This window comes from Saccoglossus kowalevskii, chromosome 8 (assembly GCF_978046115.1).
Source record: "Saccoglossus kowalevskii chromosome 8, keSacKowa6.1, whole genome shotgun sequence".
Lineage (NCBI taxonomy): Eukaryota > Metazoa > Hemichordata > Enteropneusta > Harrimaniidae > Saccoglossus > Saccoglossus kowalevskii.
The window spans coordinates 34,042,493-34,069,672 of record NC_140648.1 but is presented as its reverse complement, the minus strand read 5'-3'; the positions used below and the strand labels follow the sequence as shown (position 1 = coordinate 34,069,672).

Below are 27,180 nucleotides of genomic sequence, written 5' to 3'. Positions count from 1 at the left end.
GCCAGCCAGTTAAATGTTATCAAAACCCCAAAATACCCGAGAGGGTCATGCAACTCATTATGTCTTTATACAAAATTTAAACAAAATCTGTGAAAACGCATCTGAGAAATAGATAGGAGACTTGTGAAAAACACAAAAAGGCCACCAGTCAGGGATTTTGAATCTAATCATGAAACAAAATGATGTGGATGATGACACCTCCAAATGTTAATTTTTGGTCACCAGCCGGTCAAACAAATGAAAAATATATTGATGTGTATATAGTCTAGTATGACTTAATATCATCTTCGAACAAAATCGCAAAATGATGACAGACAGATACACAGACGAACAGGAACCAAACCATAAGTGCCTGTTTCAAACTACGTCTGATGGAGACTAATTATAACTAATAATAGTGTGTTTAGACTGATTTGATTTCCTTGCATTGACATTTTCGTTTTAACGTGAACCTCATATGTATTATAAACTGCACCAGACTTGAGGTTTTCAAACTATTTTTATTGCAACAGAAATATTATTTTATCTGCATAGTAGTGACACTCATTGTATACACATATAAGACTTTTCCGGGTAAAATTAGCATATAGCCACCAAATACCCTTGCTTTATAACCTCAAAATATTGTTACAGTAGCATTTTTCAAGTCAGATTGGCTAAAGATTCTGCAATTTGTTATACATTAATTACTAGAACATATTATTGCATTCATTGACAGGAAAGAATATTTATATTCCATAAAATTCGTCTTCGTCCATAGGTTACTTGGAAATGTTTATTCAATATTATATATCACTGTGGTACACTTGTATAAATGAATGTTGTAATCATTTGCCCCAAAAATTATTCCATGATAGGATTAAAGCAGGGGAGTCATCACCTGTGCATGCGATGGACATCCATAGCATGATTTTTTTACAAACAAGCATCTACTCATGAGCCTGTGTGTTTTTCGTGTGCATTGGTATGATCACTTATGACTCAATTCCTGTTCTTTCATGGGTGATAATGCCTTCGCTTTAAAACACTAATAATTAGTATTATCAATGAAAAAAGGAAAAACAATGTTAACTTGCAGTTGTTGTTTTTTGAGACCGTACTGCTCTAGATTTCTGTGTCAGTGTTGTGTAAATAAAATATTATTATTAATCAATGTAATCCAAGGAGAGTGCTATTTACTCTTTCAAAAAGTAACATTGTTGAAAGTTTGTATTTGAGCCAGTGTACACCGGTGTGTAACTGTAGGTCAGTGCAGCGAGTTCTTCTGACTGGCTGGAAAACTTGTGAGCACTTTTACGAGCTGTGTAAGACATACAAAAAATAAAAAAGTAAGAATTACCTCTCACTCAGAGAATTCAGCTATTGTGAACTACTTTATTTGGTAATATACATATGTGTTATGCCAGTTGATTACTATGTAGTGATATGTCAAAAGTGATGCAGCAAGTGTGCATAGCTCAAAATGGCTGAATTAACAAAAGTCAATTTAAATTGCCACTGGTTTTCTTGATATTGAGTATAAATCAATACATCACATCTAGTGCAGCTTTCTGATTGGTAGCTGAATCAATATGATAAAGATATCTCACCTTCTTGCACAAAGAAGTTTGCCAAATATTGTGTGACCAGCACCGCCTCCTCAGAATGGTTGATATACTGTTCTAACATCCACTCAAAGTTATTTTTCTCTGGATGCCACTGAACACCATAAAATGGGTATCTATATGCTGCAGAAGTAAAGAAATTCTGAAATGTATGAAATCGTATTAGTACACACTTTTTTCTTTTGGAGGATAGTTGATATTCAGCAACAACTATGCGCAAGTAATAAGTAATAGTTGTATCTATTAATGAGGCAGACCTTCCATGGTAGAAACAAACTCCATCCCATTCTCATCTAGACTGGTTGTTAGAATTCGAAAAAACTTTGTAAGTTTCTCATCCTTTGTGTAGTTCTGTGAAAACAGATTGTGTTAATGTAATAAGATATGCACAATTATATAAGTTTCATTCTGATCAGTTGTATAGTAGTCTTTTTTTTCCTAGAATTTGATGAAAGCCTACAAAAAACTTAAAAAATCGAAGAAATTGATTAAATTTTGTTTAGCTTCAATGTCATCGTAGATGACAGAGCAGAGCTGTTCATAAAGGTGATTGTCCATAGTCATTTTCTTCTTGAAAACTAACAACTCAATTGTCAGATTTGCTCATTTGAGGGCGATATCTTCATTTCCCAATTTTTACAAATATTTTTGTAATTTTTGGTAAAAAATGCAATTTTTGACTTCTTCTCGAAAACTACCAACCTGACAGCTTTGATATTTGAGGTGCATAATTTTTATGAACAATTTGATTGATGAAGTTAAGTTGACATGTTCTCAACAGCCAGAACCAAACCAACCACATTTCGTTTTTATCACCAGGTTTCCTTTTATATTGTTGGCCACCAAACTACATTTCACAAACATATGTGTCAAACACCTATGAAAATGGTGATTTTCATTAATTTACTATAAAAGGTTTTGTCATATCTACATACTTTAAGTGAAAATATCATATGTAGTCATAGGTCAAGTTTGTCCCAAGTTGTTAGAAAATTCTGTTACATACAATTTATTTTTCATGAAATAATGCATGTTTTGTACTGGGTAAAACAATTGATGAAATGTGCTTACATCAACAATTATGTAACACATGTACATGCACATCTTCAATGGCATTATTAAAGGCAAAAGTTATTGAATGTCACTGTGATCATGTGTCTTTAGCACCCTAATGAAATTTTCAAGGCTAAAAAATGTTGTGTTTTTTACTGACTTAACAAATTTCATGAAAATCTGTCACTCAGAAAATTAAAAAAATCTACTGTAGTTTACGTAGTCATAATAGTGTGATAGGAAAATGTGAGAATCAAATAATTAAAATATGAACAAACTAGGGAGTCCTATATAATTATCACTCACCTTGATGGTCAGACTAGTTTCATGGTAGTTGAAAGATACAGCTTTGTTTGCCATGATTTTAACAAGCCTTTCTGGTGCTGAATTAAATAAGCGACTAGTCTGAAAATCTAAACAAAGTAACACTAGAATTGTAAATAATTTCCAAATGATATTTTCTGGTAAACAACAACATGTCACTATGGGATATACTGTAGACTACTTTATTTTCGCTTGGAATTTATTTTCGCTATTTTCGCTGGAGGGATAAAAATTCCGTGAAAATAAAATCCAGCGAATATACTTTTTTTCCTATATTTCACATTAAACTGATCAAAAATCAGTGAAAATAAATTTCATACAAAACGCCCAAAAAGTCTTTTCAGCGAAAATTAATTCCAGCGAAAATAAAGTATTCCACAGTAATATATGAAACACACCAAACAATGACAACCTTTGACCTCCTTAACTTGTGAAACATTTTGTCTATTATCATGTATTTTGGACAAAACTAAGAAAAAAATGATAATCAATATGTGGGTTTTATTTATCGAAAAGAAGAATTATATAAAGTTATATAAATTTTAAAAAAAACATTCATAACATCTATAAAAATGGAATATATAAAATAAAATAGAAAAAGATAGACATATTAAACACATGGAAAAATAACTTTTGCCCGTATCCCTACATATGATCCTCTGTTACTAAGTTCAATAAGTAAGGTCAAACACAAATGTCTGTGCCAATTACGTAACAATTTGCAATCTACTCTTATCATGTATGAACAAGCATTGAACTCACACATAAGTTAATCCCCACCATCAGCTTGCTATTCACATATTGTGGTTGGGTGACAATGAGTTAAAATAAACCCAAAATTGGAAAATTTATTAGGCCATAATCAAAGTTAGTTTAAATATTTTGAAAGGAAAAGGCTCTAATTGCTGTAAAAGGCCTACCTGTGATTCTCAAGTCCAATGTTGACTATGTCACATCCCATTTACTAACTTTGTTATATACAAAAAGCGACCAAGAAAACATCAAATCAGTAACAAAAGAAGTCATGTGTTTCAGAGTGAAAAATTATTGAGGCCAAAAACAACAAATTTTTAACCAAATTTCTGAAAAATTTTGATAATATCATTAATTCAGTCTAGCAGTTAATTTGACAGTGTTATCAATAGTAATTTATGACAATAATATTAATTGCAATTTATTTATTATTTGTTACCTGATGCAAATTTCAACTTAAAATTCACGTTAGTACTATTGGTGTCCATAAATACAAACTTCTCTGCTATATCAAAAATCATCCATTCATGGCCGAGACATGTACCCCACATAGGGAAATAGTCACCATTATCATTGGCCTGCATAGTAATGAAATAATAATAGGTAAACATAAAAATGTCAGAACTAATAGTGGAGTGCACATGCAAAAATTGAGTACCAAGAGACAATAACAACACAGGCAAAAAATTTAAAAGCTCATGGCAAGATGCTGGTTAGTAAAACAATGACATGCTATCACCGTCTGTCGCATGCACAGGTGATGACTCCCATGCTTTAAACTCTAAACATGATATTTAAAGATATATCACTGGTACTGTAAAAGTATTATAATTTTCACTGGTATTTCGTTTCATTATTTTGAGCATAATCAGTGGTTCTAAATTCACCAATTTTTCAGTAACACAATGAATTTTATTGTTATTTGTTACTTTACATATTCCCGTGAGTTTATGAGCAATTTTCACAGCAAAATTAAATCTCAGTTATAGTTAGTGCATTAACAGTACATGTAATTGCAATTATTGGTGAAAACTATAGGTCATTAAATAAACAGGCACTCAAGCAAGTTTTATTGCATTCTAGCAAATGTGTTGTATAGAGAGACATTGAAATATGCACATACCTTCATTGCCAAGTTCATGATGATTTTGGCAGACTTGCTATAAGTTGAAGTGTCAAATGCCTGATCACCCCCAGGGAGTAGCACTCTGAAATTATTGACACAGATAAGAAACAATTTCATATAACCATGTTTAGCAACTTTTGAACTCAACACAAAAAATTATGATTTTTAAGGGGTGGGCACATGGCTAATTATCCCTTCAGAATTTTTTCTCATTGCATGGCATGAGTTTGGAAGCATATGATTTGATTTACAATAAGTTTTAGAAATATTGGGTCAGCAAGTTAGGAAACTCAATTGCTCACTATAATTCTCTGAATTCTTTGCTTTTTACTAAGATTACTTACAATTAATATATTACCCTTTATTCTGTCACTATTAAATGCTTGTAATCTCTAAAAAAAATTGTATTTTAACAAGACGTGCATGGCATAGTCTCTGTTAGTTATCAAATTTAGAATATATGGTTTTGTTTATAGTAATATAGCTGGAATATAAACATGTCAGGAATATGATTATGATTTTTTAACATCAAAATGATCATTGACATCTTATATCTGATCGTCAAATACGTATTAAGAGATAAAAAAATCGGCCATTTTGATAAAATCTATACATCTATAACATAATGTATAATAAATATATAAAATTTGAACATAATCAGTCAAAGCATGTCAGAGATATGGCTCTAGAAGCGCATTCATTAAAACAAAATGGCCACCAGTCGGCCATTTTAAATCCAATCTGAATCAAAGAAAGCTTAGAAAGAACTCCCATGTGCTGAGAGTATTGGAGACACATTAAATATAATTCAAAATTACTTGTACTTGATTGAGATAGTGATAGAAAAGCTGAAAACTAATAATGCAAATAAAAAAATTAATATGAACAGATTTGAGTGTAAAACTAATGAGGTCTGCGCAATGTAACAGACCATCTATGTACCAAGTTTTATTGAAATGTGATTGTAACCAAAAAATATTATGAATTATTATGCTAATTAGGGAATTAATATTAACAGATTTTAACCCCAAACTAATCAGGCTTGTACATTGTCCTAGAGCATCTTTGTACTAAGTTTTATTGAAATGGAATAATTAGTACTTTAGATATCAGTGTGATAGCCTAAAAGTGGTTAATTATGCAAATTAGTAATTAATATGCACAATTATTCACCCTAAAACTAATCAGGTCACTGGATAGTTCTAAAGAATCTATGTACCAATTTTCATTGAAATGTGATGATTAGTACTGGTACTTGAGATATCTGTGGAAAAGCTGGAAATTAACTAAGTATGCAAATTAGGTGATTAATTATTATGCACAAATATTTATCCAAAAACAATCAATCTCTGCATAGTCCTTGAGTATCTATGTACCAAGTTTCATTAAAATGTAATGCCTACTACTTGAAACATCAAAAGCTGAAAATTAATTAATTATGCAAATTATGTAATTAATATGCACTTATATTACCCTTAAAACTATCAGGGCTGTGCAGTGTCCTATGACGTCTATGTACCAAGTTTCATTGAAATGTGATGATTAGTACTTGAGATATCAGTGGAAAAAACGAAAATTGACTAATCATTATGCAAATTAGGTAATTCGTATTTAGGTAATTTTTACCAAAAACTAATCAAAAACCTAGCATTAGTTCAGAGCATCTATGTACCAAGTTTCATCAAAATCCAATGAGTGGTTGTTTAGATATCAGAGGAACAGTCATAGAACAGCTAAAAATTAGCTAATTATCATGCAAATTAGCTAATTAATATGCATGGAATTTTACCAAAACCTGATCAAATCTGCGCATTGGCCCAAAGCATCTATGCACCAAGTTTCATCAAAAACTGATGTATGGTTCTTGAGATATCAGTTGAACAGACAGACACACACACACACATACACACACACATACAGACACACTAACTGCAAAGACTCCCATTTTGTGCTTCGCACATGGGAGTCAAAAATAAAATGACGTGCATCAGGAACCCACAATGCCAATGTATGTACCAAGTTTGAACAAAAGCCATTCATAAATGCCAGAAATTCTTGATATTTGATGATTTTTTGTCATCTCAGCTATTAACAATATATATATTCCATCTCAGCTAACAATATATAAATGTCATCTCAGCTAACAATATATACATGTCATCTCAGCTAACAATATATACATGTCATCTCAGCTAACAATATATACATGTTATCTCAGCTAACAATACGGTATATACATGTCATCTCAGCTAACAATATATACATGTCATCTCAGCTAACAATATATACGTCATCTCAGCTAACAATATATACATGTCATCTCAGCTAACAATATATAAATGTCATCTCAGCTAACAATATATACATGTCATCTCAGCTAACAATATATAAATGTCATCTAAGCTAACAATATATATATGTCATCTCAGCTAACAATATACACATGTCATCTCAGCTGACAATATATACATGTCATCTCAGCTAACAATATATACATGTCATCTCAGCTAACAATATATACATGTCATCTCAGCTAACAATATATACATGTCATCTCAGCTAACAATACCCCCCCCCCCCCCGGTATATACATATCATCTCAGCTAACAATATATAAATGTCATCTCAGCAAATAATATATATATGTCATCTCAGCTGACAATATATACATGTCATCTCAGCTGACAATATATACATGACTTCTCAGCTAACAATATATAAATGTCATCTCAGCAAATAATATATATATGTCATCTCAGCTGACAATATATACATGTCATCTCAGCTAACAATCTATACATGTCATCTCAGCTGACAATCTATACATGTCATCTCAGCTAACAATATATACATATCATCTCAGCTAACAATATATAAATGTCATCTCAGCAAATAATATATATATGTCATCTCAGCTGACAATATATACATGTCATCTCAGCTGAGAATATATACATGTCATCTCAGCTAACAATATATAAATGTCATCTCGGCAAATAATATATATTTGTCATCTCAGCTGACAATATATACATGTCATCTCAGCAAACAATCTATACATATCATCTCAGCAAATAATATATACAAGTCATCTCAGCAAATAATATATATATGTCATCTCAGCAAATAATATATATATATGTCATCTCAGCAAATAATATATATATGTCATCTCAGCAAATAATATATATATATATGTCATCTCAGCTAACAATCTATACATGTCATCTCAGCTAACAATATATAAATGTCATCTCAGCAAATAATATATATATATGTCATCTCAGCTGACAATATATACATGTCATCTCAGCTAACAATATATACATGTCATCTCAGCTAACAATATATACATGTCATCTCAGCTGACAATATATACATGTTATCTCAGCTAACAATCTATACATGTTATCTCAGCTAACAATCTATACATGTCATCTCAGCAAATAATATATACAAGTCATCTCAGCTGAGAATATATACATGTCATCTCAGCTAACAATCTATACATGTCATCTCAGCAAATAATATATATGTCATCTCAGCAAATAATATATATATGTCATCTCAGCTGAGAATATATACATGTCATCTCAGCTAACAATCTATACATGTCATCTCAGCAAATAATATATATATATGTCATCTCAGCTGACAATATATACATGTCATCTCAGCTAACAATATATACATGTCATCTCAGCTGACAATATATACATGTCATCTCAGCTAACAATCTATACATGTCATCTCAGCAAATAATATATATATATATGTCATCTCAGCTGACAATATATACATGTCATCTCAGCTGACAATATATACATGTCATCTCAGCTAACAATCTATACATGTCATCTCAGCTAACAATATATACATGTCATCTCAGCTGACAATATATACATGTTATCTCAGCTAACAATCTATACATGTTATCTCAGCTAACAATCTATACATGTCATCTCAGCAAATAATATATACAAGTCATCTCAGCTGAGAATATATACATGTCATCTCAGCTAACAATCTATACATGTCATCTCAGCAAATAATATATATGTCATCTCAGCAAATAATATATATATGTCATCTCAGCTGAGAATATATACATGTCATCTCAGCTAACAATCTATACATGTCATCTCAGCAAATAATATATATATATGTCATCTCAGCTGACAATATATACATGTCATCTCAGCTAACAATATATACATGTCATCTCAGCTGACAATATATACATGTCATCTCAGCTAACAATCTATACATGTCATCTCAGCAAATAATATATATATATATGTCATCTCAGCTAACAATATATACATGTCATCTCAGCTGACAATATATACATGTCATCTCAGCTAACAATCTATACATGTCATCTCAGCTAACAATATATAATGTCATCTCAGCAAATAATATATACATGTCATCTCAGCAAATAATATATACATGTCATCTCAGCAAATAATATATAAATGTCATCTCAGCAAATAATATATATATGTCATCTCAGCAAATAATATATATATGTCATCTCAGCTAACAATCTATACATGTCATCTCAGCAAATAATATATACAAGTCATCTCAGCTAACAATCTATACATGTCATCTCAGCAAATAATATATACAAGTCATCTCAGCTGACAATATATATATGTCATCTCAGCAAATAATATATATATGTCATCTCAGCTAACAATCTATACAAGTCATCTCAGCAAATAATATATACATGTCATCTCAGCAAATAATATATAAATGTCATCTCAGCAAACAATATATACATGTCATCTCAGCTGACAATATATACATGTCATCTCATCATTATTCAAGATAAAAAATGACACATACCCATTGATAGAATGTAATAAATGTTCATAGTACTCAAGTGATTGGTTGACAGCTATAGGTACTACTCTAGCACCACCAGATTCCAGGAATTTGACGTAGGACGCTGCTACATACGATGGTCCATAGTCTAAGAGATGGTCATATGATGTCTGTGCTAATACACCTGGAAAAATAACATAATTGAAATAAATATACAAATACTTTATTGTTCAAAACAAAGTTATACTCACCAAACCACACTACTGTATATGCTCTATTAGATGCACATGTGCTTACAGTATGTACCGTAAATGACAGAGGTGTGTGTATGATCAAAATTAGATATATTTTAATGATCCAGGATAAATCTTCGACTTTATGTGCTTCTATTTGAGATGCAAATATGGTGCATTGCAATTTTTTGTCTTGTTTATATTCTAACATTTGATCATGTGTAATTGATGCGGCTCCAAAATAAATAAATTAATTAATTAATGACTGATTGACTGAATGAATGGCACCCAATTGTATGATTGTAATTACTCAGCCAAAACTTTGAGAAGCAAACATGTAATGTAGTATTTATAGCTTCATATAACATAAGCTTCCAGACAGAAATTTGATTTATTCATTCTATTAGTTGCCTGTTTGTCCATTTTATGTTGTTGTTTTTTTTTACTATTGTGAAATGAAAGACTTCAAAGTTATTATAGATTAGTGTCATTTAAAATAGTTTATTAGATGTCATGGGTTGGTGTTACTCAGTAGGGATGTTACTTTCATGGAGCAATATATGTTATAAATTTTGTAATTACAATATATGCTGAATTTAAAACAAAATTTATAATTTTCGCACATTTCCTACCTGTTGAATTAGATTGGTATAAGGTAATACTAGGGAGAATAGATTATGTATTCTCCATGATTGTAGTAGGAAATTAAACACACAACAATTTACATCTGATCATGTATATATCTGATCATGATAGCATTAGAGATGCAATATGGAAGAAAACATATATTTTTAGTAATGATGTTGTATTATTATATCAAACACCAATACTAAAAATTACATGTTCTTGTCCATATCGTTACTTTAAAGAGTGTATTTATACACATATACATACATTTCCAGCAGCAGTACCAAAATACTTGCAAGGAGTATGTTTTTAGCTGTATTTCCTTTAATAATAATACATTTATTTATAGCACCTTGGCAAAATTTATGCAACCCAGCATATACTTCGTGAAATTGGGTTTAAATAAATTACCATTTGTTATTAATGCATCTAGAAACCTACTATGAATTCCCATTATGGGTGTATTTTGGGAGACGCCTAACAGAAATCGGCAATGACTAGTCCTAGTGGGCGTAACTGTAGTGGTGGCATAATTTAGTATCATTCTCTAAGACAAGCCTACGTCACAAACTGGTCAAAATCCCCCAAACATTGCCAGCAACCAATCACAGACTAGCTTAAACAATAGCTTTCCCTGACGATAATACTTAGCAACGTTATTTCCCCCACGCTAACTTGAAAAATCTTTTGTTTTTGTCTCGTTTCCGTTTCCGGCCTGTCTTAGAGAATCGTCGGTATCAATATTACTAACAATGTACCTCCGAGTCGGCGTACGCACCTATGATCGGTCTGTTATTAGTTGCAATTCCAGCGACGAGAGCACCGAGAACTGAAAAATACAGGAACCCGAGCTGAGCAGTAGAAATCATCATTATTCGCGTTGCAGTCGATTTAAGTCCCAGTGCGTACGTAAAGAACAGGGTAACTGTCCCGGGAGACGACTGCGTAAACTTTGACCTAGGAGTCACATGTTTTCAAAGAAGTTGGCGATGGATTCATATTCGCGCTAGATTCGTCTTACATTCGACTAGCGTTAGATTTGCCCAGGGATTTAATAACGCAATGATTGAGTTCCAGGATAAGGGTGTTAGGCGAAAGTATTGTGGCTGTCTATCGCACACATTCGATCAGGTCCAAACAACTGCGAGCACTGTGTTTGTGTAATGGTAACACAATTAAGAGACTGTGGTAGACTGTAATACGTATATAAATTAGTACGTCGTTTATTTCGGTAGAGAAGTCTGGCATTAATGTACAATGAGGACAATCCACTCCAAACATGCATTGAAACATACTTTATATAGGGTTACAGCAAGTCTCAGAAGTATTGAGGCAGCCAATTTGCAAACTCGCTAGCGAATTGGCTAACTGCTTTGGTTTTGACTAAACGGTTGGCTTTCGAATCTCGCTGGCGTCCTCTTGCGGTCACGCCCACTTTAGACGAATCTATATAACAGTAGGAGGCTATCTTCATACTTAAGGAGCTAATCAGCGACGGTCTTACAGTTGGATGGCGATTTCGCTTTGAAATATACCAGGGAAAGTGTTCTATGCTCTTTGTGTACACAAAAACGACGAATGAGGTCGATTTTTCCAGCGGTTGGCTTAATGTTACCCCAATGGACCGTTTGAGTGTGAAAGTTTGTTATTTTCTCCCTGATTTGTAGGAAATATATCTCCGTGAATAATTCTTGGAATCTAATGAAACGAAAACGAACTAATACAGCAAATCATTGGCCGGTCATTGGTAGAATAGTGGTTGTCGCATCAGACTCATGATCGGTAGACCATGGAGCTAAAAAAAAAAGAGCTCCATGGGTAGACCCAAGTTCAAATCCTACCTTAGGCTGAACATCAAAAGAGTCGACCTCTTCCTTGGGTGAGTGTGCCACAGACTCAATGGGAAGGCCAATTCCACTGGCCGAGGTTCATTCACTAACGAATGCGTTAGGGATTTGATAGGGAGATGGCCACACAGCCCTGTCATGTAGTCCCAAACAGGAAATGACTTCTGTGGCAAAATGCACTGTGTCAGCATTTGCACTTACAAAAAAGAAAAATTGTCAGGCGAGACAACAGCGACTTTGAATGTCCGAAACTGTCGTCTGGCACAAAGACATTGTCTATCGATACAAACTAAACACGAATGAAAAATAACAATTAAACAACAACACACGTGGATCCACGATAAGTGTTAGATACATTCTAATGTGAAAGATTTGTAGAATAATGTATTTAATTTCATGTTTAAATTATGAAATCTTATAATAATAATATTCTTTATTGAACTCGGATCTTCATTTGGGATTTTGATAATAATAATAATAATAATAATAATAATTACTTTATTACTCAACAATTACCATCTGTGGGTGATGTATGGTAAGAAAAATACAACAATGAAGAAAACATTACAATAACAATACTATAAAGAAAAAACTACGAAACAAACAAAAACGTTATTAATTGTATGTTTTTTGTTTTAGGTATTTAACTAGTGGAAAACTGCTGTTGCAGTTATATGTTTATAAAATATGTTTATAAAATTGTTTATTCTATCCTGTTTATTTATTATGTTACATTCTATAAACATCAATTTTCGTTCTTTCTTATACCATACTTTCTTATACTATACATAAAAAACGAAAGCTCTATTGAGAGAGAATTAGTTAATTTTAGTTTTTTTCTCCATTTGTTTGAAGCAGTTATTAATAACTTTACAGATTTCTCTAATCGGCTTATTATTTTTGATAAATATATGTTCTCATTTAAACCCCAAGGCCTATTACATCATGAACGTTCGAATATCATAAAAGTGTATATAATTTGGAAATTCGCACATTACGAATCACATAGTTATAATATATATAACTGTTTAACGGTAAACAATATTAACACATGGGATAAAGTAATAGATGGATGCAAATGCAGTATATTTTCTTTGCATGGAAAAGTAGAGTGTAGTAGTCCCGAAACAATGTAATATTATATCTGAACATTTTGCTCGGGGAATACTGGATGAAATTTAAGTGGGAACATCATAATTACATTAAAAAAGTAACATGTACTGTTTTAATCTCAATGTTCCTTATAAAATATTATAGCATGAATTGTATAAAACTTCCCAAATAATAGACTAAGTGTAGTAATATATATAAGCAAAATAAATACTAGCCAGATTTGAAAAAGATAAAAAAAACACTGCACTTGTCACTTCGATGATTGATAGTCATAACAACATTATTTCGGTTTTCTGATATGGGTCGGGGTTCTAGTTTTAGCACTATAACAGGCCAATAACTACCGCTTAATTACTGCAGTCCCATCGCGGGTTGTGTGTTGTTACAGTATACGTAACGTATACGTAACTCTTTTTGCAGAAAAGAACCAATGAAATCGTACATAATCCATATACATATCATCCTAAACTACACGCTGCTTCAACTAGAAACCATCTAGTTTATAGTTGATTCGAATCCAGCGTGCTGCTGCTTAAAAATGTATCATTTTTAAAATAATGAGGCGAACTTTGTGCTTCACTCCTCACATCAGATATGTGAGAACAACCTTCACGGTGAATGGGTAATGTTGAGAATACTGTTAGGAACAAAGAAAGAGTACTTTCCCAGTAATAGGGTGTCTAAATTGATAACGCTTTTCTCAGCAGGTGTGCAGCGCTATTAAGAACAATTTTCTGTATCTCTTGCAGACTTGGGTTTCCTGAATTTATCAATATGTTTAAGGGTGTTGTTGTTGACAAGATCGAGTGCTCCAACTACCACGGGTACGACCATTGATCTTTTTAGAGATGCAGTTTATTTTGCAAATTTTGACAAATTTCACCTTTTTGTTATTTTTTATGGCATTGTATGAACATCTGTATTCTGTGAAAATTTGAAATTAATATCAGGGGTAAAATCTTTTCCTCTGGGTTTCTCCACACGTGTCAGGGGGGAATCTCGTCTCGTCTCTCTATCGCGTCCCCTTGAGGTATGGGATCGGGAAAGTCACTTAAACTTTTACAGTCAAATAGACACACACTACGAAATACGTTTCTTCAACTCTCGTCTTAGTCGGTCTTTTGAGCACTCTATAAGACACAGCGCCCTTGGGAAAAGTCCCCAAGACTATCGCAAGGCTGACCCAAGACTCTGTCCAAGACTGACCAGGACTCGCCCCAAGACTCTCCAGGACTGGACTCTTAGACTGCCTCTGTTGTGTACTCGCCAAGACCAACTCAAACTCTCTTTATTCATTTTCAAAACCTTAACCAATTACAATGCAGTAAAAAGACTCTAAGGCGTAACCTTCAATCATAAAGCCAATCACACTAAGTACTGAATACATCATATCTTTTGATTAATCGTTCACTACATTAATAACTACGAATACGAACTGTCAGAAATAGTAGTCCGAATAGCGACGGTTATCTCGTAATTAGTTCCAAATCACTGAGCCAAGTTCCGTCCAGGACCTCGCCTGCCTAAACGATGACAGACATAACACAGAAATTCACTAGTAATCAGCTAATTAAGTCGATCAACAGATACGCAAAAACAAATTCATCATATTAAAATCATTAGTAGAACTCTGTTAAATCCAATGGCGATGTAAATCAGCATATATTTTTACTTAACTATAAAATATGCAAATTATCAATTATCTCAGCTTCTTGTTAGTGCACGTTCCAGAACAAAAAAAAGCAAGCTCCCAGACGCTTTGGCCTTTTCTTTTGAAATTTTCACAAATGATTGACAATGTGTTTAACTTCAAAACGCCGTCGAGGCATTGTTTTTGGTTGAATGGTGTCACAACAATCGTACAGACAACTAGCCTGGGTGTTTATGCATAAACTTGAAGTAGTGAAATTTGAGCTGCTGCCCAGCAAAATTGACAACGGGTAGACACTTTTCAAGACAGCACTTTCTTCATAGTAAACAGATGTACCCGTAAACCAGTTTTGACAGGAAACAGAGGCACGGTTTAGAAGTAACTTTTTTTCAAATCTCTTTTGACAACAAAAAAAAACATATTTTTGTGCATATTTCAAATTTTCATTTTAATTTGGTACTGTTGGTATTCGATTCAAGGTCATGTGGCAACCAGTTAGAAAAAAATTATTTAAATCAAAATCAGGACGAGGTCGATAAACTTACTGTAGTAAAAGATTGGTTATATTGATCTGAAGAAGTGAAATGACGGCTACCAGCAGGTATGTGAACATGAGTAACGAAGCAAGGGTTATGAAAAGACTTACTTTTACTTCTATTGTTATACTCAACATAAATACCAACGACCTTTAAACATTTGCATTGTGTGTTCCGCTAGGACCGTGACTACATGTTATGCCAATGACACAATAACGCCGTGCTGTAGTTATGTCCACATCACCAGCACGATGAATGGCTACACAGTGTCGAGACGTAGGTATATGTGCTAGAGGGGGTTGGGAATGTATGTATGGTCCATGAACTTAAAAACTAGTTGCTTCCTGCCATTATGAGGTACATGTTACTACCAGTGCTACGGCGTATAACCCTATTTAGAACTTTTGTAATTTTAACAATAACAACAACACTGTTTATCGTTCTATCACGGTGTTTGCATCGCCAAATATTGCGTCCACGGAAGACATTCGACTTTACAGTAGGAATAACACAGTCCGCCATCACGACACCGTTCGTCATAGATGATGAATCGACGCAAATAGTCAAAGCCTATGAAACACTACTACCCGTTCAAGCTGGCAGCGAAGCGGCATGGTCAGTTGACAGTACCTTGGACTTAATATTTGATCCAAGGTCATGTGACAACCAGATAGGAAAAGAAACCAGTGTGAATACCGACAAGGGACGAAGCGTGGTTATAAATAATCTCACTGTAGTCAAAGATGGAATATATTGGTCTGAAGAACTGGAGAGACTGCTACCAGCTGGTATGTAAACATGACTAAACAATGTACGGCTTATGAAAAGACTTTTACTACATTGCTATACTCAACAAAAGTACCAAAGTGTTCAATAGTGGTGACGTTATATTTGCATTGGTGAGATCATACTTGAAAGGATGAACGTTTTTGGATTGGTGACATCATATTTGAATTGGCGATATCATGTTTGCATTGGTAACATCACATTTGAATTGGCAAAATCATATTTGAATTGGTGAAATCATATTTGAATTGGCGAAATCATATTTGAATTGGTGAAATTATATTTGAATAGGTGAAATCATATTTGGATTGGGGAATCATATTTGAATTGGCGAAATCATATTTGAAATGGTGACATCATATTTGAATTGGCGATATCATATTTGCATTGGTAACATCACATTTGAATTGGCAAAATCATATTTGAATTGGTGAAATCATATTTGAATTGGCGAAATCATATTTGAATTGGTGAAATCATATTTGAATAGATGAAATCATATTTGGATTGGGGGAATCATATTTGAATTGGCGAAATCATATTTGACTTGGTGAAATCATATTTGAATTGGTGAAATCATATTTGAATTGGTGAAATCATATTTGAATAGGTGAAATCATATTTGGATTGGGGGAATCATATTTGAATAGGTGAAATCATATTTAGATTGGGGGAATCATATTCGAAGGTGAGTGCAGTCATGGAAACACATTCAATCTAAAACACTCGTACATGTAGTAATTTGTCCATTTCAAGTACCGACTTGGCTATAAGCGCTAGTGATGTTACCGAATCCATCGAGCAGTTACGTAAATGATACTGAGTGGAATTCATACAACATGAGGTCATTATCCCATTCACAATACAACCACACCTATATACTAACCAATCACGTTTAACTCATTCTCTTGGTATACATGTGTACACAAGTTTAGTGCTCTGTTTCCATTGTTCAAATAACATTTACAAATTAGAGATATCGCTGGTGGGCGATGTTTACATTGCCCAATCAACATAATATTTATAATTAGATTCATATATGCTTCGAAAAATTAGCAAAATTGTTAATTTGAAATGTATATTGCTACCTTATGCAAAACAGAGAGCTATTTTTCAATACTGATGGTTGTGTTGCTTTATCTTTTTCGGTAAGAACATTAAAAAGCTCAAAATGCCCTGTTCTCTCTGAAAGCTGAAGCTTTTCTCCATCTTTGTTATTCAAGATCGCCAATTGAAATTGTTGGCTATTGTCGATTTATGTTAGATCTCTCACGAAATTTGCTTTTTATTGGTCTATACAGCAGACTTGGAAGATGTCTCTTGGAGGTTATATTTGAAAGTATCAACCAAAAACAGCTAATTTTTACGAAGAGATAGCAATAAAATTAATAAAAATATTAAACAACTATTTATAAACAAGTGACGACAAGTAATCAGCAACGATAATCGAACGGGTTCCATTCAGGAAATCAGAAACTACGAACATCTAGTAAATATGGAAACAATCTACTTTGATTAGAGCGCTATATAGCAACGAATGTGCGAGTATATAAATAAATGCACTGGGACGATCGGTCAAAGAAAAGGCTAGCCTTGCGTATAGTGCTGTGTGTACGGGGACGAGTTGGTGGACATCTATCAACCAACGCGTCCCCGTACACACAGCACTGTACGCAGGGCTAAGAAAAGTCAAGCAAAAATAAGGAGTTTGATCACGCGCAGTGTCGTAATAGTCTATTCGTACCACAGCGTCGTAACTAACAGAAATAGTTCATATAAGATACAATAATATATCCACTATTCGCAGCGGTACCGAAATCTCAAATGAGTGGAGGACGTTAACAAACGTTATTTCGGAAACAAACAAATAAGCGAACACTACTGTACAACTGTGCTAAGCAATATAGCTCAATGAATAGTGACCATTTAGTTATTTGAACATGCTCCGTTCAATTGTCAACAAACACGCACATTGTAATGTGTAATTTACTTTGACAACACAATGGAATTAGGTTACTATCTATCGATACCTGTGACAATAGCAACGACAACGATGAATATAAGGTAGATCCCCAGCCACTTTTTTTCCGCCACATTTAACTGTTTATTTTTCTCCGTGTTCCAGGACCTTCAGCTGAACATATATACAATGTATCGTCACGGCTGCAATTCAACTCTAACTTCACTGTGACACACATGAAGGAGCGTGTTTGTAGTCACTGGGCCTCGCCTGAAAACGCCCAAATTACCATGAAGGACGGTAGTAAGTGGTGTGCTCGGTATAAAACCCCGTGTTTTATCTTAGGTGAGATTGCAACTAGCAGTTCATTGAAAGGTTTATTCTTTAATTAAATAAGAAAAACAGAACAATTTTCAACTACATGCTCCGAGTCCACGATCATTTGACATATACAAATACAGATCAACTGTCACAGCTTTGAAAACCAATCGTCTTTGGATAGAGCGTTTATTTTTACGAAAGCCGAACACATGCTTCACGACGACCGCCGAATTAAATTCTTAGCTGACAACAATTCTGTGTTGCGTGGTTTCCTAACAGGGCAATGGCGGCATATTCTTGAATAACAACGTCGCAGATGTTCTTTGGTATGCACGATGCCATTAGCACATATACATATGAAACATTTAGTAGTATCTAGTCCTGTGTGCCGATACCTCCAATTACGAAGACATTTGAGAGAATATGATCAAAACAACTATCCCGTCCTTTGAATCATAGTGGCCATTAGATTAATATAATGTTATTGTTTTATCTGGACACTTTTAGGTGAAGTTATGGCTTACTATTTTTCACTGTTGATGTGCATCAATCATATCCCTCCTGTCATTGTAACCAAACCAAACCCGACCACTCCACAATGGGGGTTAGAAGCAGTGAAGGAATACCTGAACAACCATTATTGGATACCGAGTGGACTGGTAACCTTAACAAAATGGATCCCGGAACTCCATGCCACGTACGTGTATACTGTAAAATACTTTATTTTCGCCTGGAATTAATTTTTGCTATTTTCGCTAAAGGAATGATTCAGTGAAAATTAAATCCAACGAATATACCTTTTTTCCTATATTTTAACATTCAACTTGTAAAAAATCAGGCAAAATAAGTACCATACAAAACACCTAAAAAGTCTTTTCAACTAAAATTAAATTCCAGCTAAAACAAAGTATTTTACAGCAATAAATAAATAAAGAATTACCTTACCAATGTGGAGGTCAGTATTCAGTTATAATGACCCGAATAAAAAAATATTGGCAGACGCAATTTGTTGTAAGCAACTACGCATGCGCATACGAAATCGAGGTTCCTGAATTTTCATTATTGACCGCCACGTGACCGTGCGACCAATCACATGACAGTCTTCCACATGAGGTATATAATATATGAATTGTGTTTGGGTAGTTGGGTTGTCGGATGGATAATACGAAATTGAAGTTTGGTGAAGCAGAGCGTTATTATTAAAATTATTAATTTTAATTCCATGAAGACAATCAAATCTTCTAGTATGAGAAAATATTTATCAGTCCTTTGTTAGTGTTTTTTGGTATTCTTGTATATTTGTTTTCAACCAGTAACGTCCTACAGCAATGACGTCATCATGGCGTAAATGAGCTCCAATTTGTAAAGAAACAGCTCTGTTCGGTTGTGAAATCATTCGTCATTTAGAATTTTGCAAATTTGTAAAACAATATTTGCATTGACGAACGAATAGATAAAAACAAATTGTCATCTTCATGTCACTGTAGAGGGCGTATCGGGTATGATGCTACCTTTATACCTACTTTACATAACAACCGTTAATGCATTCCCCGGGATGGGTTCACCCTAAGGATTATACATGTTTTAATTAAATCTATCGACTTTCTAATGTTTGTTACCAGCTATGTGCCGAATATCATGAAGACTGGCGATCGCTTCCTGCACGTAGACAACCCGATGTTCAGTGGACTGACGCAACAACAGTTTTTGGATTTAATGGAATATAGTGACGCTACTATTTTAGATTATTTACTAGCTGAAACTGACAGGTATACATGAGGGCGACACAATACTCCATTCTGTGTCCTGTAGCGACGAAGCGCTTCTGTGACGCGATGAACGCCCTCACAGGTGACACTGATATTGCGTTGATTTGTGGCATATTCTGAATTACGAACGACTGAATAATCTGTTGAATTAAACGTACGTTACTTTCAACCGTCGCACGTCATTTTGAAGTCACAAAACACTATAAACTATAAATGCTTTTTTGCACCGTAAATTTGGGCATTGCGAAATAATCGACACAGTTACTCGGTATTTTCACCAGATGGGTGCGTTTTTTGCCAAAGTAAAACTCGGTATAGAAATCGATTAAATGCGTTGTTCAAGCCATACAAATAATCAATTATGGCGTTAAAAATAGGTATCTATTGTTATATTTTGGCAGTCTGGAGTTTTGCGGTGGTTATGAACACGTGGAACTGTAGAATGTAGAACTTTTACTAAAAATATAAGAGAGTCGAGCATTTTTTTATTATTAGGACAAACTATTGCATTTTCTTGAAAAAAAATTGGCCACAAATGAAAAAAATGTGCCTGAAATCTAACGTGTGACTTCACTACACTATTTCTGTTTTCCAGGGTGCTTTATGCCGCTAGACATAATTTTACTGATTATGACGACAACAACATGGAGATACATAACATGTTTGCTGATGGGAATGGAAATCATTGGTTTCTTGACAACGAAATGGCGTTCTTCTGGGGCCAAGCAATACAGCATCCAAAGTACGCCCCTCTTATTGAAATGCTGAAATCCGTCTGTATATTTAAACGACGAACTGTTGTCATGGTTACGAAACTATATCACCACAAGAACGTTCCGCACCTACTGTGGGAAATAGTGAACGAACATCTGGGTGGTTTGGATTTAGTGTGGAGTTCTCAGTTGCCGATGACTTGTAGGCGATATGGTAAACGGTACACCATCGATTGGGCTAGGACACTAACAAAGAGAATCGGGCATGTATATACATGGATTACGCGATGTTCGACTGTTGGCTACAAATCACTGCTACAGGAAATACACTCAAATCACGTCATTACACACAAAATGGGAGTCTTAATATCAGACAGTAATTAGTCTTCCGTGATATGTTGTCATGGTCACAGCAGAATAAGGCGATCCCCTCAGAAAACAGATTCAAACTGGCCCCATCAGACGCATCTAGTTCCAGGAAGGAACTTCTGTTGATATATCAGTGGATTATATTGGGGATACGAATCTAAAACTGTCATGGAATGACTTCTCGGCTTTATAGCTACTAAAATTATGATGGAAAAACTGATAATAATAAATAATGAACCACATGAACTATGATAAAAGTTCTTTTCATTTTATTATTGAGATACTTCAAACATCAACACTGAAGTGACGTCGTAAAGCAAATTACATTATTTTTATTGTATTTATTATATACATTACAAAGTTACACACAGAAAGGAGTCAATAGTATACTATAAAGGGAACTCTACAATATGTACGAAATTACATTTCCTGTCTCACAAAAAAAAAACAATAAGGAAATAGATGTATAGTTCCATAAAATTATTAAAATTGATAGAAACGGTAATGGATAGAAACGGTAAAATTGAAGATGACCATATTAGCATGCGATAAATATGACCGTTAACAAGAAAGCCCTATTGTGTTCATTATGCTCCTTTTGTGAAGAGGTTAGTGAAGACTACTTTCACTTATTTTGGGATTGTAAATTTACAAGTTTTGGAACTCAGTTAGAAAATGGTTGTTCTCGTTCACAGAATTCTGTTTCTCATTGAGTGCCACAAAATGTATTCCGGGAGATATTGATGAGAATGATAATCCAATGCTTAACTATGTCCTATGGGGGCATTTTTGTTAAATTATGATCTGTAATTGTTTTGTTTTATGTTGTTTTTGTCTGTAATCTATCATTGTAATTTTTGCATATGAGTTAATAAAAAAAAACCTAACCTAGAATAAACATCCCCGTTCTAAAACTAGAGATACGTAGAACATAACGCTTTGTGTCCTGTGTGTAATCTTCAGGACAAAGGTGAGAATCACTCCCTAGTATTAGAGAAGTCAACACATGAAAACCTCTATTTTTACTATTCAACATAAAAGATGGTTAAACAAAAACAAAACCGCCAAAATCCTATGAGCGGCGGTCGTCGAGCTCAGGCTGCGACATTGATCTTCCCATAATCCAATGCGTTCTTCTAATGGAAATTACGAGTATGTGTTTTGTCTAAGGGGCAACGTACACTAATTACCACCGGTGACTCATTTGATACCTTCAGATCTCTAAAGAAATTACACAGTAAGGATTAGTAACGTTTCAGTTTATACTCGCTGGTCTGCGCAACAGTCAAAGTCGCCATCTTTGTTCATATGAGTCCGATATCTCGCGCATGCGTGGCACGACGACCACCGTCCTTTAAAGTTTTCATCACTAGTTCTCGCTTTTCACCACAAATTCACAAAATAGTCCCGTTTATAGTCTGCACTTTCATTCAGAAGACTAAAAAAAAGCCAAATCTTTGGATAAAAATGGAAATTGTGTCTGTTGACTCCAAAATTAGGCTTCATTTCCAGAAATATTTAAGAATATACCGGTAAGAAAAAAGTGCAGAACAATTTTCGGATGTATCCAAGTCCATTTTATAATAACACACGAATGCAAGAACAGTATCCCCACAATGTCAGTATTTGTTGATTACCCATATGTGAGGGTCATGCCCCTATTAAATATGGACCAGAACCGAGGGCGAGGGCAGGACCATCAACCGGGGGGTAGACACAAATGCGTAGCAAATCTGTGGATGTGTTGAAAGAATCATTTCTGTAGTTTCGCCACAGGGAGCCCAGTAACTATGACCAACTGTACGCACTCCCTATGAGCGCGCGGTGGGGGGGGGGGGGTATCGGCTGGTGTCTAGTGTAAGAAATATACACTAGATACCAGCCGATACCCCCCCCCCCCTGCTCATAGGGAGTGCGTACAGTTGATCATATACATACATATACATACTTTATTGACATCATTCTGTTTGAAGAGAACATACAGTCAAGTGCTAAACTAATAATTAAAATTAAAAAAAAAAAGGAAGAAATTAATATAGTTCCTAGGTTCCCTGTGGTCTCGCTTGTGGAATGCCGGCATATCTATAACACACTCTTGTATGTCTATATCATTGTATGAGACAAGCAATCTGCTGACTGAAATATATGTATTTGGCTCAGAAGTACACACATTTTCTCGGTGAAACACTTCCAATTCTGATATACTTTTACAAATGTTATTTATATTTATAAATTATATTTGCTGACCGGGGTCTAAATTATTATTTGATTAGTATAAAAGCACTCAGGCTTGCGCAGTCGAGTAGAAGTCTAAAAATAGAAAATATGAAACACATGGAGACAATCAGAGTGCATTCGTCCAGTGAATTCAACCTAAATATTTAATGTCGGCAGTACTGAAGCTTTAAATAATTTGCAGAATATAACTTAAAAGGAAATATTCACAAGTTAAAAATAAAAGTACCCACCAAAAGGTGGGTCCTGTATTTATTTATTTGTCTATTTATTTCAATCTTACACCACGATCGTTACGTCACACTACTGTATTTGGCGGTAGTTATCTGGGAGAATTACAGCCAGCTCAGACCAGAACACTAGTATTTTCTTCTGCAATTTCAGACCGATATTGTTCTCTCTCGACGACATGTGTTTTAGATCTCAAACTTAGAGTTTGCAAATTCCTCCCCAATTTTAAAGACGAATCCGGGATTATATCCCGGTCTTCTTCGATCATCCAATCCATTGAGGAACCACTCTATATCTGAGCTAAATATAGGCAAATTGTGAGGAAATAAGTTTTTTTTTTCTGCTCATGACTTCATTGTTTGTCTACACAAAAACGTTAGGTAACAAACTTATGCGACAATATTCTGCCAAACAATATTCTGCCACGACTGAAGTTTCATCAGGAGTTTCAAGATATACCGGGTACCTGTATTGTATAATTGTTCATTTTGGTGAAAAGTGTGCGATTTTAAAAATAAACATCAATAAGCAAGAATAAATCTTAACTATATTAAAACTTTAAACTGTTGTATCACATTAGTTCAGTTATTGAAAAGTATGAGAATATTTCAAGTAAGATTGTAGTTTAAGATAAATAACCACCCCTTGACGTTTCTGGCTTTAGAGTCGTCTGGGGACTGTGGCCCAATTAAAAATGGTATGTAAAGAGATATTTCTAGAAATCTGTTCTTAGTAAGAATCTAATATGAATGACAGAAGAAAAAATACATTAATCACAAATGTTAATGTTTTTCTGATATTGATAATATCTCAATTCTGTCCAAATCTGTCTTTTCAGAAAAGAGGAATTAATTTATTGCCATGATTTTAACCAATCTGACAAAAGTTTACAATGGATGAAGTTGTGTTAATTATGATAACAGAACAAAGTTATGTGAGTGGGATTTTAGGGAAATCAATTTGGGACTTAGTTGGGTTTGCTTACCCAATGTTACACGTACCCGTTTTGATTGTCTTTTGTATTGATGCACCCATTACCTTGTACAAGTATCTTTGATGTTTATTATAAGACAACTAGCTAGTAAGTAATAACCTTTTATATCCTGTGACAGTTCCATACTCTTTTATTATCATTGACTACCAAGTTATTATTTAACATACTTTCTATATTCTGCTACTTCATTTCCAAAACATCTTTGCTAAGCAAATCTTTCTTTTGTCAATAAAATTCATTTGTAGTGGGACAATTTGTACTGTCAGTCAAACATGATAAACTATTCAAAGGATTCACAGCCTGTGAAATCCATCAATTTTTAAAAAGTAATTTAATTATTTTGTTTTGGAAAGTGTTGGAGACATTTTGTTTGAATTGACAGTTGGTAGTGATGTTCCAAGATACAAAATCATGCCACCTGAGTTTGTGCGATCAAGTGTTGTGAAAATATTACTTAATTTTTTCAGTGAATTTTACCCTCTTGAGAGCAACCTTGTGTTAATATTATTGCATATGTTGAAGGGAATCTAAAAGCAGCATAAACTAGATTTTTTGCACTAAAAAAATCTTCGATCTAATAATTTTATCAAAAACCTATTTTGCTTGCTGCCATTTCAAAAATCTGCTGAAAAAGTTAAGTCAGTTTTTTTATTATAGATTCTGTATGTGCCACTTGTATCTCAGCCCTGCCTTTACAAATGTTTCTATTAAAAGTATTATATTTTTTTTATCAACTTGTCATTACATGACTCTCTCAGTAAGTTTTTACAATGCAGTGTAAGTGAGAACTTCATACCAACTGGCAGTAGCACATCTAATATGCAGATATAAAACACAGGATATTCTTCCCTATGGAATATATCATTCTAAACAAGTCATTGAAAATGACAGTCCCCTTTAAATTTTTGAAAGTTCTCTTTGTGCTTGTCATATTGAAGCAGGGGGGTTGTCGTGAGCGTGTCCTTGAAAATTGAGTTCCAAGTGGCGTATACAACAGATTGTTTATTTACATCAAAACATGTGTTCCGTGTAGTAGTAATATAGCCAAAAATAAAAACAGCCGTTATTTGGCCATCTTTGATCTGATTATGAAACACACTGATATGTATGATGTATGTGCCAAATACGAATGAAATTGGTACATAAATTGTGGAAATATAGTAGTAAGGCCAAAAAGTCAGATTGCTGTCAATCGACCAATTTTTAAACAAAATGTCATGGACATGCATCCTAACATGTATAAAGTACAAGTATGTGCCAAATTTGAATGAAAACTGACAGAGCACTTCCATGATACCGCATAAAAAAACAAAAACAAGATGCCTGCCAGTCGACCATCTTTGATCCAATTGTGAAATAAATTGTCATGGACATGTAACCTAACATGTATAATCTATGTACCAAGTTTGAATGACAACTGACAAAGCATGTCCAAAATAGAACATTTTCAAAAAACAAGATGGCTGCCAGTCGGCCATTTTGAATCGAATCGCTAAACCACTGCATGTGTATATGTCCCACATAAGGTACTTGGCACATGCAAAGAATGAACAGAATCGGTCCACAGGATTCTGAAATATTACTATTGACAGACTGACGCACGAACAGATGAACGGACGGACAGACTCAGGAACTCACGGACGGTCGGGACATGTATCCTAACATGTATGATCGATGTACTAAATTTGAATGAAAACTGACAAAGCATGTCCAAAATACGACATTTTCAAAAAACAAGATGGCTGCCAGTCAGCCATCTTTGATCCAATTGTGAAATAAATCGTCATGGACATGTATCCTAACATGTATAATCTATGTACCAAATTTGAATGAAAACTGACAAAGCATGTCCAAAATACAACATTTTCAAAAAACAAGATGGCTGCCAGTCGGCCATTTTGAATCGAATCGCTAAACCACTGCATGCATATGTCCCAGATAAAGTACTAGGCACATGCAAAGAATGAACGGAATTGGTCCGAGGGATTCTGAGATATGACTCCGAACGGACGCACAGACGCACGGACGGAGACCAAATTATAAGTCCCCGTTTTCGGACTTCGTCCGAACGGGAACTGATAAAGATACAACACTATAAA

At 34.2% G+C, this 27,180-nt stretch overlaps 2 protein-coding genes across 3 annotated transcripts; one reads left to right on the top strand and one right to left on the bottom strand.

The window, feature by feature from the left end:
• Nucleotides 1-480: 480 nt before the first annotated feature.
• Nucleotides 481-11,501, bottom strand: LOC100377250 (gamma-glutamyl hydrolase-like). The gene is made up of 8 exons (XM_002740688.4): nucleotides 11,335-11,501; nucleotides 9,718-9,880; nucleotides 4,858-4,942; nucleotides 4,174-4,312; nucleotides 2,964-3,070; nucleotides 1,862-1,955; nucleotides 1,590-1,727; nucleotides 481-1,300 (listed from the first exon to the last, which is right to left on the bottom strand). Exons 1-8 carry the CDS (start codon nucleotides 11,426-11,428, stop codon nucleotides 1,176-1,178), a joined length of 945 nt encoding a protein of 314 aa, XP_002740734.1. The 5' UTR covers nucleotides 11,429-11,501; the 3' UTR covers nucleotides 481-1,175.
• A 4,379-nt stretch (nucleotides 11,502-15,880) lies between these two features.
• On the top strand, nucleotides 15,881-22,519 carry LOC100329026 (four-jointed box). 2 transcript variants are annotated; one of them, XM_002740683.3, is made up of 5 exons: nucleotides 15,881-16,491; nucleotides 18,615-18,794; nucleotides 19,278-19,467; nucleotides 20,393-20,539; nucleotides 21,135-22,519. In XM_002740683.3, exons 1-5 carry the CDS (start codon nucleotides 16,056-16,058, stop codon nucleotides 21,634-21,636), a joined length of 1,455 nt encoding a protein of 484 aa, XP_002740729.1. In that variant the 5' UTR covers nucleotides 15,881-16,055; the 3' UTR covers nucleotides 21,637-22,519. The 2 variants fall into 2 exon arrangements, with proteins under 2 accessions (XP_002740729.1, XP_085359129.1); XM_085503003.1 differs by lacking the exon at nucleotides 20,393-20,539 and having other exon boundaries at nucleotides 21,135-21,765.
• Nucleotides 22,520-27,180: the final 4,661 nt, after the last annotated feature.